Below are 14,653 nucleotides of genomic sequence, written 5' to 3' on the forward strand. Positions count from 1 at the left end.
ACCCATGTGCCCATCTGCTCTAACCCCTGCCCAAGCAGGGGCACCCAGAGCAGGTTGCTCAGCATCACGTCCAGGTGGCTTCTGAAGATCTTCAAGGAGGAGACTCCAATCTCTGGTCAACCTGTGCCCCTCTCCATCACCCGCATGGCACAGTAGCGCTGCCTGATGGTCAGAGCACACACCCAGACCCACTCACCCGCCCGCTATCTCCATGAATCCCCCCTGCTGACCTGTAGCCGAGGGCCCTGCCACATGCCCTCCTGCAAGCTGCTCAGGAAGGGCGAAGGTGGGATGGAAGATGCCACCCTCCCAGCGCTCTCCCGTGGGAGGGGAATGCGAGGATTACGGGTGGAGGCGGCGGAGGCGGGGAAAAGGAGGAGGCACGAGCCACCCAGCGACAAAAGGCCGGGAACTGGGAAACGAGCAGCCAGCGGCACAACTACGCCTAACATTCAAAGAAAAGCATCTGAAACGCCACCCAGAGCAGGGAACGCGCTTCGCACCCACTCTCGTAAAGACAACGCCTGCCCGCTCACAGCCGCGTAGGATCCAGCTCTGCCCGCGAGGGGGCGCCGTAGCACCGCGGCAGGGCGCGTTCCGTGCGGCCGTCCATCAGCGGGGCGGGGCGGGGCGGGGCGGCGGCCTCAGTGAAGGGTGTTGTTGGTGCTACCGCGGGTAGGTGCCAGGTAGCAGCGCTCCTGTCGTCAGGCTGCAAGGCAGTGTAACTGAGCGTGCCGCTTAGCAACGTCTCTTTCCACGCACAAAACAACGAACTACCTGCATAGACGCACGGTGTGAAATTAAAAAATAATCCCCACTCGGTGTCATTTTGTGTTTGACGTGCACAGAAAGCTTTTGCATAATAACTCAAAGGAGAAGAGCGTTCAGAAAAAAAATAACGTTTAATTATAAAAGAGCCTTTTAAATTAAAAAAAAAAAAAAAAAAAAAAAAAAAAAAAAAGATAATGGCACTAAACCAGAAACAAAGTTATTTAAAAGATCATAGACAGCAGGTTGTAATGTTACGCCAGAACCACGCAGCTGTTCCCATCCTCTGCGCTTTGCTCCTGATTCAAACAACACCTGGTGTCCCAGTTGCGAGCAGTCGCTTATAGAACTATGTGTACTACATCACATCATTTCTGCCTTACATGACAAAAACACCTTCTATGCATTACATTAGATTAATAAATATTTTGCCTAAGCACTGCTCTGATTTTCTACTCTATCCCTTAAAGAACAGCAAGTGAGTTTTGTGAGTTTTGTTCTACTGACAAAGCGATTTGTCTTATGGGGAGTGCTACCATGGCTCAGTGCAACACCATGGGGGTACCCACAGAGGCAGAGCATTGGGAGCAGACCTGCTACAGCAGTCTCCAATTTCCTTCATCCTGCTCTGCAGAATCCTTCACTGCATCCTCTCAGAGCCTTTTTAACAACAATGAATACTTACAGCCCTCAAATTGTTCGTACACTGCAGATAACTAATCAGAAGGTGCCCAAATTTTTCTATGACCTGTCAGAATTCTACTTCACTGCTTGTGCATAAAATAGAGTTCCAGTGGTTTCTTTGGGAATAACGCAGCCAGGGCCTATATCCAAAGCTCAGTAGAAAGGCCCCCGATTCCTTTAATTAGCTTTGATCAAGTAAAAAAAAAAATTAAAAAAAAAAAAAAATCAAATGCAGTTCTTGATTGTATGTAGACATTCCCTATGAGGTCAATGTGATTCTGTGTTCATCAGAAGAAAATGCCTAGTTCCAAGGACATCATTTCACAGTAGTTACTTCAGGTGGTCAGCATGCAGATATGTGCTACAGCAGGGGCGAGCTAGTCCACAAATAAACTGTGAAGTGGTACACAGGTTTGTGAGCCCAAAGCATTGCTATGGGACTGGATTCTGAAGCCACAGTCATATCACTTAGCACTGCAGTGAGCCATGTCAGTCTGTAATTCAGTATCAATGAATTCCACAAGGAGAATTCAGTCCTTTCTTCTGCCAAGAGGAGGATTTGAAATAATTCACCATTGGACTATTAATTTTCAAGTGGTTTAGACAGCATCTATCAGGGAAGGTAGAACTTGATTCTGGCCTCATCCAGGATAGACCAGATGTAAAGCTGGTGGTAGGTAATATCAAAGAGCCTATGTACACTCCACAGCAGACTTTTACCCTGATTTTGGGTGAAAGATTTGGTGGTTTGCTACCGTGAAACTGAGCTTACAGTTTCTCTCCACAGTTATTTTATTCACCCTAACAGTCTTTATTGTGCTCATAATTGGCAGATTTTGGCAGTTCACAAAATGCTCTGCAATCTATCAGATGTCCAAAAACCCTGAAATCAACATTTGCAACATATCCATGTATTACTGCTGATAAACTCAGACATCTTTCTAGTGGTGACATTATTTCAGAAAGGACACTGCCAAGAGTGGTGAGCTTTAAAAATGACTCACTGTATTATACTGTCCTACTTAAAAACAAACAAAAAAAATAGTATCAAGAATACGATCAGCCACAATAAGAATAAAAATATTAAAAAGATCTAGCAAAAAGATGCATAGAAAGCATTTTCACAGTTGTTTTTAAATAGTTTCTATCAAAGTTTACCTAGAAAGTGAACAAAATTAGGACTTCCAAAACCAAAATATATATTGTACTGCAGTTTTTTCCTGCGAATTTCACACTTACTTGAGAAATGGTTTCAGGTATTTTTAATACTGTACTATTCAGAAGTGCTGATCAGGATTTGGTTCTCCAGTGTCCTACCACTGCAAAAACCTATGTGAGCACACACTTCTATGCAAACAGATTTTAGATCTCTTACATAAAGAGGTTGAACATCTGTTTGAAAAATAAATTCTTTTGAAACCAGACCTACCAGATGGGAGTATCATTAAGGGAGATTAGTGCCATTAAAGTGTTTAACTGACTTATTCTCATACCAAATGAGTGGAAAAAGTTCCTTCTGGTATCTTGCTGTAAGTAAAAGTGAAAATTTACTAGTAATCATTGTTGGGTTTCCATTGCCTTTCTTTTTTTTAACTAGGTAAGTTTCTATTAATAAGTATAGTAAAGTTGAATGTTGAAAGAACACACTACCCCTTTGAAAAATTCAGCATTACAAGGTAAGTCCATGGTTTGTTCTTTTGCCATTTGCTTAGCTCTGCTTAGATTTTATAACCCACTCAGCATTTGGGTTGAGCTGGTAGAGGTCCTTCATGTAGGTATCATCATCAAGGCAGCGTTCCCCTTAGAAAAAAAAGAAAAAAACAAAAAAGAGGTTATTTGGCTACATCAGTAAAGAAAAAAATTAAAAATAAGAAATTATTTTCAAAGTTGCTGGTTTATTCCATTTAAGTTTTCAAGCTATTTCTGTGGTATTTAACAATGGACAACATAGCTAAGCCTAGAAGTGCTTTTAGCCTTCTCATCCATCTTGGAGAGGAAGGCATGCAGGTTGAGGCTGTGAGGGAAGCTGTGGGAGGTTCCAACTCTGTGGCACTGGGTCAGATTCTTCACAGACTATTTGCATGGAAGCTCCACTCTCTGAAGGTTTAATAAAGGAAAATGGGGCTCTGGTTGTCTTGTGGTTAATTCAAAATTCCACTGAAGCCCATTAAAATTTCTTTCTTTTCTGAAATGGAAAGTCTGAGCAGGGTTTGTCCTTGTTAAGAAGGTATTATTCCCCACTCTGCTTCTCTCAGTTAACACTTCTGCATAGCACTTCTAATGGTTACTGACAAAAGAGAGAAAAGTAGTACAGTGTTTTCGGTGCATTACAAGAAACTCATTTTTGTCTGGTAGCTATGATGAAAATAACATGCTGTTCCATCAAGATCAGCTTTCTCTTCCCATTTCCCCATGGGCTTTTGCATTTGCAGCTATACACTACAGCCCCTCTCCTACTTCACCACACCAAGTGATTGAGGTAGATGACTGGTAGCTTCTTTAATCTGCCAACCAGATGTTTCTGGAAATATATTCTCCTAAAGCAGAAGGCAAGCAGAGGTGTTACCCTGAAGCAGGGTCAGCCTGCCAGCTGTCTTGACATTCTGCTTATAGCAGGCAAGCAAATGAGATTGTCTGCTCAAATAGGCTCTTCCTGATAAACCTCCATCCCCACTCCATGCCTGGGGGCAGCCTGTTCTCTCTCAGGCATTTTTATCCCAACCTGTGTGCCATGTACCACCCACACTTCTGGACCCTCAGTGACCCACAGGATGAAAAAGATGTGGATGACCCACCCCTGAATGTGTTCAAGGCCACACTAGATGGGGCCCTGGGCAGCCTAATCTAGTGGGTGGGAGCCCTGCTCATGGCATAGGACTGGAATGGATGATCTTTAAGGTCCCTTTCAACCAAAACCATTCTGAAATGCTATGATTTCTGTATCCAGCCGTGCTCAAGAAGCAATAGCAGAATTCCTGTTCAGTGCCATGAAGACCCACAGTGTACTGGGCACACCAAAAAATGTCTGGAAACTTCAGCAGCTCCATCTGTTAGGGTGAAGGACGTCAGCATTGCTCATATTACAAATGTGAGCATAAACATATGAGTGCAAAATGAGCCTGTCAGCTTGTTTGCCTTTGGGGCTCCTTGTACATCAGCTAGTTTAGGAAGATAGGAACTGCAAAGATCTGGAAAGCTGGTCTATGTTAACATGTAAACCATAGTAGGTTAACGTCAGGGAGTTCTTGTCTCAGCTGAAAGACTGCGTATATAATGGACATGTAAGGGAAAGATAATATACTAATCTGGCATCCAGATTTTTTCACCTCTTGCAGGGAAATTTTTCCATTTAGACATAAAAAAATAAATTTAAGTAGTGATTAGGTTAAATGGAATAATGACAAAAATAGCAACTACATGTAGTATTTAAACATGCAGTACAGACATACAGCATATTCATGGAATTTTATGCTTTCAAATACAGCTTAATATGGAAAAAGTGAATGTAGGATGTAAGTTCAATACAATGCTGTCTTCTAGGTTTTGGGGTGTTGTTTTTTGTTTTTTGTTTTTTTTTTTTTTCTCAGCAAATGAAAAATAACGGGAACTGATTTCTAACACAAAAATACTTTTGCGTTCATTAGGAAATTTCTGAACTGCTTTCAGTGTCAGCCTTTGGCCTTCACCTTGCTGATCTGCTATTTGCTTTAATCAATTGTTACACAGAGCAGGAAAGATTAACTGTTTGAAAATTTCATTACTTGGTCATTTTTCCGTTTTAATGGTCATTTTTTCATTGGAGCCTGCAAGCAACACTCCAATGAAGAGCATAAGGGCTGTAAGTTCACTTACTATGCCTCAGTACAAAGAGATGAAGAAGATGAACTTCAAGCACCTTTCTATGCTTCTTTATTGTACATACGTATCAGGAACATCTGTAACAGCAGTCTTCTTACTTTAGAACAGATAATAATGTACTACTAATATGATGATTACACCACCTTCTCTGCTTCCTTCTCCCCAGGGTTAACTTTCTGCTTTAGTGTCAGGATGTGAATAAATGTAGTCACACAGTAAATTCATGTATTAAGTGCTGAACAGTCTTATTCTAGCAAAAGAAGTTGTACAGAGCCCATTCTTACCAATATTTCCTCCTATTTCATAAAGGAAGACCTCTTCTTTCTTGAGTGTTTGGACATTTCCACTGTCAGGAACAAAAAGCATAGATTAACTATTGCAAAAGAACTTGTACACTAGCAAAGAATTTGTATGCCAACAACTGAGACATTTCTGGTAGAAGTTCTGCTAATTAAGATCAGCAGTGCAGCAGCTATAAATCCTTTTTGTTTATACTTATTTACTGATAAAGTGAACAAGAACACCCTTGCATGCTAGTGCAAATAGTCCTGCAAGTGAGCAATAAACTACAGAAAAGGTATAAATAAGATACATAAGTCGCTCCAAAAGTAATACCTCCTGTGTATTTCCAGGGAAACTACAGCAGATAAAAAAGAACACAATAACATTATTTGATAGAACAAATTCTCAGCAAGAAAATACTATTTTTCAATGTTGTCACCATGATTAGCTATGCATTTTTTGCCAGCCATGAACAAGAACCTGCATACCATGCTTGTAGCAATGTTTCCCAGTGCAGGTGACCCACTGTCATTGTTGCTGCTGAAACACACCACCTCTTGCCTCACCGTGCTCACATAACACCATTTGGACTCCATAAACATTCAGCAAGCATCAGTGAATGTCAATAGGTGCCATTTTTTCTGCATGGAGGAATTCAATTCCACACCTTTGCTTCATGGGCACTTACATGTCAGACATCATTCTGTCAGATTGCCCCTCTGCTGCCATCTCTCACACAGCAACAACATGTAATGGAGTATCGGGAAGGTTCAACCTCTACTGCCACACCAACAACTTTTATGTCATGAGCCAACATAGTAGAAGAGGAGGCATTACTTTTGGAGCAGCCTTCATAGATGTGAAGAATTCGTGGTTTTTAGAAAAGCATTCAACTGTTATTAGCAAGTAGCCTGATATTTACCCTCTAATTTTTCTTTCACTGCTGCTGCAAAAATAAGTATTCCCCTCACACACTTCATATGTCTGAAAAAGCCAAGCGGTTGGGTACGGAAACCATATTCTTGCTGGTTTTATTTTTGCTGCAACTAAAAGAAGTGAAAAAACATACAGTGGAGGAATAAAGTCTCCGAATTACAAAAAGATTTTATTTTTCTCACTGTTTAATTCTAATAGTATATGCTATGGTGCAGCCAAAAAAATAACTTTCATTCAAAAATATAAGCCCTTGAGAACAGCTCTTAAGAAGAACTATCTTCTTGATTTCACACAGAGCACTGTTATTCCTTTAGCATGAATAGTTGTATATGATGCCCACGTATGTTAATGATTTGGGGTTTTTTTGCTAAATCCATTCCGATTTCTTACTTTGCTAATGTACACATAAAATATATGTAAAATCTTTTTTAAAACTTCTTCATTTCTCAATGGATTTGGATAACTCAAATTTTCCTTTTAAAACACTTCACGAGCAACATCTTCAGATATCTATATTCCAATACCTGTACTATTGTTATATATTAATTCCATTTTTATATGATGTTTTCTCTTTTCCTCATCTCTTTCTTTCTTACACTTGTTTTCTTGGAGATCCCTTCTTCTTCTGAGAATATAACAAAAGTATTCTTTTAATAAAAGTATTATCCCATCAGACTAAAGAGCTGATCAGTTTTTACTAATAGTTTTTGTGCATTCCTGACGGCCTCATGAGCTTTAGAGGCATTAGAAACACGAGATTAATTCCTCAAGTGTATATTCTAATGCGCTAAATTTGACCCCAAAGTTCATGAACTCACTTTGATTCAAACAATTTTAAAACTTTTTTCTTGATAGAATACACGTTAATAAAAATGTATTTGTACCTTTTCTCACTGAGAAATCTGGCTACTATATCACTGGCTTTCAGGTCTTCTGTCAGCTGTATTGCCATGGAAACTTTTGAAAGATGAGGTGCTTGCACCCGTATCACTCCCTGAGGAACATCAGCCTGCAAAGCAATAACGGTGTTGGAACAAAGCTGTGAGCAGCTGGCTTTGATGAGTTACTCAAAATACAGTATGAAATAAGTAACAGTACGGTGCTCTGTAAGTGCACTTCACCACTTTCTACTACACTTCGCTGCAGAAATACGATAACTACAGAGAAATTCAGTAAATTGCATAAGGCCTTCAAATCTCTTTTTACTCACATAAAGAACTTTAGAACAAAAGAATAGTAGTGCTTAATTATTTTTCGAAGATGTTAGAAATAACAGCTACTGCTATATTAAGAACACATTCAGGTATGACAAAAAGCATATGAGACTGACACAGAAAAGACAGAAAGACTTGATGTAGGCATGAAAGCCAAGCAGTTCCTTGTCATGGTTCTATGTTTTTTTGTTTGTTTGTTTGTTTTTGTTTTGTTTTTTTGGGTTTCAGTATTCCACATCAAAACATCATGTAGTGTACGGGGCACTGATGTGTTAATGCCCCAATTCCAGGTACCTATCCCTGTACATTACAGCAGTCACAGGATCTGGCCCTTCCAGGTGGGGGGGGCGCTCTCTTGCTGCCTGGCAGTGGGTGCTGGAGGTGCTTTCCCAGCCGTTCCAAGCTTTTCAGGTTTGAATCGGTCCCGGGAACTCTCTCTCTCATCTTGTCTGATTTATTAATCTCAATTTCAATTAAATTGTATATATTGTGTTATTTTGTATTCCAATATCATAGTAAAATAAGTTTTCCTCCATAGATTGTTGCCGCTGCTCTTTTCCTCCCTTCCTTCCTTCCCATTTTTGTGGGACTGGGGTGGGGGGGAGGGCAGAGGCCTGTTGCCCCTGTCACGGACATAGATTGATCTGGTCAACTCCGTGACATTCCTACATTCCATGCCCTCCTGAAACTTCCAGAAGAAACCTTTCCACTTTCATTCAAACTGAATTTCATGCCAAAAGAGAAAGGAAAAGGAAAAAAAAAGAAAAAGAAAAGAAAAAAAAAGATAACACAAAGTAGAATGATCTATGAATACTTCAAGTGATCCCTATTTTCAGGAAATATTTCCTATTGAAACAGATATTCACTACAAGAGCTTTCTGTCCCTATTTTTTATTCTCTAGAATATCTCCAGCAAGTCAACCTACATAATTGATTTGTATGTTATTTCAATCCAAAAATCCTTGATGACAAATATCAATCATATCACTTACAAAGAAGGAGGGCTCCACAGGATCATTTTTCTGTTCAACTCATACATAGAATCATAGAATCCTTAAAGTTGGAAGAGACCTTTAAAGATCATCTAGTCCAACTCCCCTGCAATGAACAGGGACACTCACAAGTCAGAGTGCTCACTGAGAATTTGCTTCACAGTAATCATGCAATCAAAGATTCATAAGGCTGCAAAGGATCTCAGAAAGCAATTCTGTATATCTATCTCTAAATTTGCCTGATCTATTCTTTAAGGCCTTCATCCATGGAAACATGGCTGTGTATATTGGATAGAAAATTAATTCCTGTTTAAACAACTTTTTCTCTTCCAGACTGTTGGGATCATGCTTCCTAGCAAAAGGATACGAAACTTTTAAAGATGAAAAGGTTATTTACAGTTGTTCCTAAATGGTCTTTTATCAAATTTACTGTAAATTTGTTTCATTTTAGTATACAATTCGGTCCTATTTTATTTCAGTTTATTTTAATGAAGTTGCCTTCTTCAACTTCAGTTGGCCAACAGTCCTTTTCTCTGTACAGCAGGCATTTAATAAATGATTTAAAAAGCTGCCTGCCTTGAATGCATGAGAGAATGAGAAATGTCCACCGAGCAGAAACATTACAGTCAGAAAATCAAACAAGGTAATTACTCTGTTTATTTAAACAGAATCATTATTAACTCAGCTAATGAATGCATTTTGCCATTTTCACTACCTACATCTTTTCATGCTCAGCTGAACAGTATGTTCATGGTGCCCAACTACAGAAGAATAGATAATGAACATCCTCTAGTCCATTCACTATACAAGGTGGTGGGACAGAAAAAGTGATCATAAGTCATGCAGGAGCAGTCTTACAGAAGGAACTGTAGCACAATTCAAAACATTCCAGTTAGGGCTTTTCATAGAGACTTGATCTATGTTTCACAAAAGAGCTGCAGGCTGTAGGATCTGTGAGGCTCTTGCTGATTACTTTGCATGACATGCTTGGATATCCATCAGGCTAGACAAACAGAGGATGAAGCAACTGCACAGTATTTTCACTTGCAACTCAGATGATGGGTTTATACTTACCAAATGTGCAAATGATACCAACCAAGGAAGAAGCACTAGGATTATGAAGACTAAAACTGAAGTTCGAAATGAACTTGCTAAGTGAGAGACAAAGCCTGAAAGGATTGGGATGCAGTTTGTCTCTTTGAACTGCAAGTAGTACACCTCACTTGGGACAATCAGCTATGTACAGCTGTATCATATAAGCCCAGTAGCATTGCACTTTGCCACCAACATGGCTGTTCCTTTATTTTGGAACAATTGCAATATAGAGAGGAATACAGTGACAGGTGGTATCTATTAGCTATTCTAGTGGATAAATTTGCAGTCATGAGGGCATCTTTCTTTGCCTGGCTAAAGCACTGTGCACACCCACCATAGCATAAAGACTTACTCCCTAACACAAACTTGGGCCATAGAATTGTATGCTTAGCTGCCCCCTTCATAAACCCCATTACCCACACTCAGCACTGTACAAAGATTTTGCCCCAAATCTGCTTCCCTTGCACAATAAGTGATGTTTCTTAAAAGGGGGAGAGAGAATGATAGAAAGGCCTCATGAGACATAAGATTTATACAGATTACCAAATGAGCTGACTGCCACAGAAAATGTTGAGATATTTCTGAAGATCATGAAACTGACTCAAACTCTGGCTATCTCTGTTTAACAACGTGGGGTGCCACAGCATGCGTAACTTTCACTTACGTTTTATTCAGCTGCAAGCAAGATAATTTACTCTCAACAGTTTCAAACAGCATTCACCAGAATGGTGATTCACCAGAAGTTTAAGTGTCTCACTTGCCATCTAATGGTGGAGTTCAGTCCAGGAACTGCACAGTTAAATCACCTCAATTTCAACCTAAGGCAGTACAAACTCATAATTGGGGGGAAGGAGATGGGAAGGGGAAGCTTTTTTCTTAAAGAATTGAAAGAGTTGAGGCAATTTCAGCCACACAGAAAAATGTATAAATGTCATTCACAATGAAGCCATATCATACCTGAGAATATGATTTTAAGAGTACTGTGTTCCCAGGCACCCTAATTATGAAAACTTAGAGCAGGAGGGAAAAATGTGTGAAAAATTCTATTTAATTTTGCAGGGAATCCCCAGAGATTTCTGGGGCTTAAAGAAAATTATTTGATAGCAACCTTACATTTATGTTTAGGTAATAATTTTGGGTATTACATGAGACTTCAGTTATAACTCTCTAGTGGATTAAAAAGACATATTTTACTATAAAAACATCAGCACTGAATCACAAAAAAATATTCTGATATGTGAAGCTGCAATAGCACTTGCCTATTTCAGTGTATTTGCTGTTATTTCCATGTTGAACAATGGATGGCAGCATTCCTTTAAGTGTCAGCTCACATTAATACCACTGAATTGTATTCAAAGAATCCTCTCTTTATTAGACAGTACAAAATAAATGTCAATATTTAATTAGCTTTATTATCTTCATTTTAAAACTGTAGATAACTCCTGATTTTGTGTATAGATTCCTTCCAGTATAGTCATATAGATGTGAAAGTAAGGCAAAGTACTGCTCATTAATTCATTTTAAAGACGTGTCACTACTGCATGCAAAGTGAAGTAGGAATACTTAAATATATGGTTCTAGCAGATGCTGGATGCAATTGTCCAAAGGATCCATGTTTTTGCAGACTTGAACATACATGTATATATACATTTATATATGTATGCAATACACACACATATGTATGTTTGCAATATCAATTCAAGTGGATACCACGGAAGATACATTCACATGCCACATTCTAATTTTGTCTTAATATGTTAACCACCTTTGCTTTTATCAGAAAATGACAATTTTTTTTTAACAGTTTGCCGTACTCATATTTGTCAAGATTCAAACTCATGCATTTTTGCAAACTACCACAAGGTGTCTCTAATTCACTGAAATCTTTTGTGTGATCTCCGCTCACAAGATTGTACACCACTTGTTTTCTCTCCAAACACTAATCTACTTTTGTTTCAGACACCCAAACTGAAACAACCTATGTGATATCACTTTTCAGAATAGATACATTTTGGAAAATCTGGGGAAAAGATAAACAGCTCAACCTTCTAAAAGTGTTATGATGGTAATCCATAACTATGAAACCTATATATTAACCTCCTATTTATTGAAATTAAATAATTAAATTAAATGTAGATATCCTCTTGGCAATATCCACTTTTACACTAGAGAGATGACAGACTTATTAATACAGTATTTCAGATATATGTTTTCTTACATCATTGGGTGTCTTGTCCTGCTTCTCGTGCTTTTCCCGATCATAAGCCATCTTTTTCAGAAGTTTCTTCATAGCTTTGTCCTTTTTCTCCTTCTTCTGGTTTTCAGTGTTTTGTTTTCTCACTTGGTTAACAATAAACTTGGGAATCTAGACGAATATAGATAGCAAGCATTGAATAACCTCATCATTTCCATCACTAACTAACCAAAACATTATAAATTTACAGATTGTTAAGCAGGAATGGAATAAATAGTATCTATTCCAAAGTAATAATTAAGGATTCAAATAATATAACGCTATGAAATAATTTTATAAACACTGCACTTGTGATATTACATCTCTCTTAGTGGAAGAGAAGTGAAATCATACAGATTTTACTTTCCTCAGCCAAAAAATTCACTTAGCACTTAGTCTGTACAATGATGATAACTTTTCCACGTTTGCAGCAAAGGTCAAGATCGTTTAAAGGTGCTGATGGACAACAAAGGTTCAAGTTCTTCAATCTTTTTAAGAGAGCTTCCTAGAGACCATGACAGAATTTCATGTTTTCATCAAAACATACTTTATATAATGCAAAGTCTGGCCCCAAAGTCTGGATTTAAACACCATGTTCCCTGTGAGTATCTCTAAGCAGACATGAGTAAATTCCTTGTAACAATGCATACCAACAGAACAAATAAAAAGATTCCCCAAGGATTTATTTTTGAGTTCACTCATGGTACATACTAAATACTGAAACTCGGACCATCAGAGCTTAACTCCAGCATAATATGTAATAACTCTATTTCATTCCCAACAGAATCACCTACGAGAAAGAACCCAGCTGGACACGGCTGACTGATCTTTCTCTAAATCATGGAAATAAGTTCACATTACTTCTTTGTTCAGATGCCTTGTTTGTGAAATTTATGGCAGTTTTTTTCCCCCTAGGAATACACTTACTGTCCAGAGAAGTTTTTGGTACTGAATCATAAAACGCATGACATTTGCTGTTCCAGCTGCCATAGCAAACTCGCTCTGTTCAATACTCTTTGAGCCAAGCCCTTGAAATGTGAAAAGGTTTGGGGCCATCACCATCGCAACATTGTTTAGTGTCATTTTGTTTTTCTCTCGATGATCTATTACCCTTTGAAGGAACTCGAGCAGTACCTGAAATTACAGCAGAATTTAAAGCTCAGCTTTGCACATGAAAAAGTTAGATTGAAACATGATGTTACATGTTCTTGGAAAAATGTCATTATTCCTAACAAAGCCACATTAAAAACAGGAAGTGTGGATATGCTTCTTCAGAAGACTGCAGTACAAGTATTCTTTATAGAACAAAGTAAATAATTCTTGTCAATAATATTTTCAAAAGCATTTATGTCACGCTAAAGCTCTGTACAATGAGGTTTTCCAAAAGACTTCTTATGTTGGTGTGTAAGTAGCATTTCCCATATGCTTTTGAAAACACTACTGTTGTTTTTTCTTAAAATGAAAGTGAATACAGTAATGCCAGCTGTCATTGGAGTGTCTAGTTCCATGAGGTACAGGAATAGTGAGAAAACCACTGAATTGTGAATGACAAGTGGCCAGTTACAAACTGTCAATCTTCAATAAACTCAGTTCCAGATATTTGTAACTCTACTCAGGAATCCTCCTCCGTCCTTCCACATATTAACTCAAAAAGGAAAATACATTTAAACAATGAAAACAAATTGAATCTTTTGGGCTATGGTAGAATATGTTCTGTATCCCCCAGAAATCCTGCAAATTCACTTTTGATAACAAAAATTTTAATAGTAAATATTTTCTGAAAGCGATTTCTGATAGCTCTGCTACAGAAGGACATGTTGAAATTGGAAGTTTCTATGAGTGATGTGATGCAAATAACAGTAGGAAGCATCAATTTGTTATTTATGTAGTAGAAACAAAAGACAAAGGTAAAAGTAGGAAATAAAAACAGAAAGATAAATTCATTTCATAAAAGCAGACAATAATGTGCAGGATTCTAGTACATTTTGTTTTTTTGCCCTGCAAATAATGACTGCTACAGCTAAAAAAAAAAATAGGTAAGAAACTTGTAAGAGAAGAGGTCATTCACTGAAAGATTATTATTGCAGTCTCCTGCAATAATAAAAAAATTCAAGTCATACTCTTAAAGTCATTTGGGTGGAATTAGGGTCCTAAGTCATGTCTTTCTCTGAAGTTCTATCAAATATGAAAAAAAGAATCCTTAGTTTCAGCATTAACTTTGAACAGGAAAAAAAAAAAAAAAAAAAAAAGTTGAAAGTCAACAGTATTCATTCAGTGAATTCACAGAAACAGGCAAAATATTCACACAGGAAAAAATGTATTGGCAATTCTAACCTTCAGTGTGTCTCTGTTTGCTTCAGGTAGAAGGATAACCAAAAGATTCAAAGCTTGCAGCTGCTGTTTCTTCCTTGGAAGATCTGCCAGTGAAACAAAAGATCTTCAGTATTTTAAAATTGTCATTTGTCCTTTTCAGAAAGCATGATTTTAAAGTGGAAACATCTTATAAAATGCTGAATGCATGCACATGGCTTGTTGTCATGGTGTGACAAAGGACTGGCAAATCCTTCTTTTCTGATTTTCTTCCAAACACT

At 38.2% G+C, this 14,653-nt stretch overlaps 1 protein-coding gene across 3 annotated transcripts in view; it reads right to left on the reverse strand.

The window, feature by feature from the left end:
• Positions 1–1,650: 1,650 nt before the first annotated feature.
• Positions 1,651–14,653, reverse strand: part of ARHGAP18 (Rho GTPase activating protein 18) — a 59,056-nt gene continuing 46,053 nt past the window's right edge. For 2 of the 3 annotated variants that reach the window (XM_042817453.1, XM_042817465.1), the window contains exons 10-15: positions 14,397–14,479; positions 12,990–13,196; positions 12,048–12,194; positions 7,413–7,537; positions 5,595–5,656; positions 1,651–3,252 (exon numbers count right to left, since the gene is read on the reverse strand). In XM_042817453.1, coding sequence (XP_042673387.1) covers positions 3,161–3,252; positions 5,595–5,656; positions 7,413–7,537; positions 12,048–12,194; positions 12,990–13,196; positions 14,397–14,479 — 716 coding nt within the window. In that variant the 3' untranslated portion in view covers positions 1,651–3,160. Of the gene's footprint in view, positions 3,253–5,594; positions 5,657–6,351; positions 6,639–7,412; positions 7,538–12,047; positions 12,195–12,989; positions 13,197–14,396; positions 14,480–14,653 lie in introns of those variants that run through there. The other variant, XM_042817460.1, reaches the window with a different exon arrangement.

This window comes from Centrocercus urophasianus, unplaced genomic scaffold (assembly GCF_019232065.1).
Source record: "Centrocercus urophasianus isolate 14NV4802_14NV808 unplaced genomic scaffold, USGS_Curo_1.0 seq_10, whole genome shotgun sequence".
Classification (NCBI taxonomy): domain Eukaryota; kingdom Metazoa; phylum Chordata; class Aves; order Galliformes; family Phasianidae; genus Centrocercus; species Centrocercus urophasianus.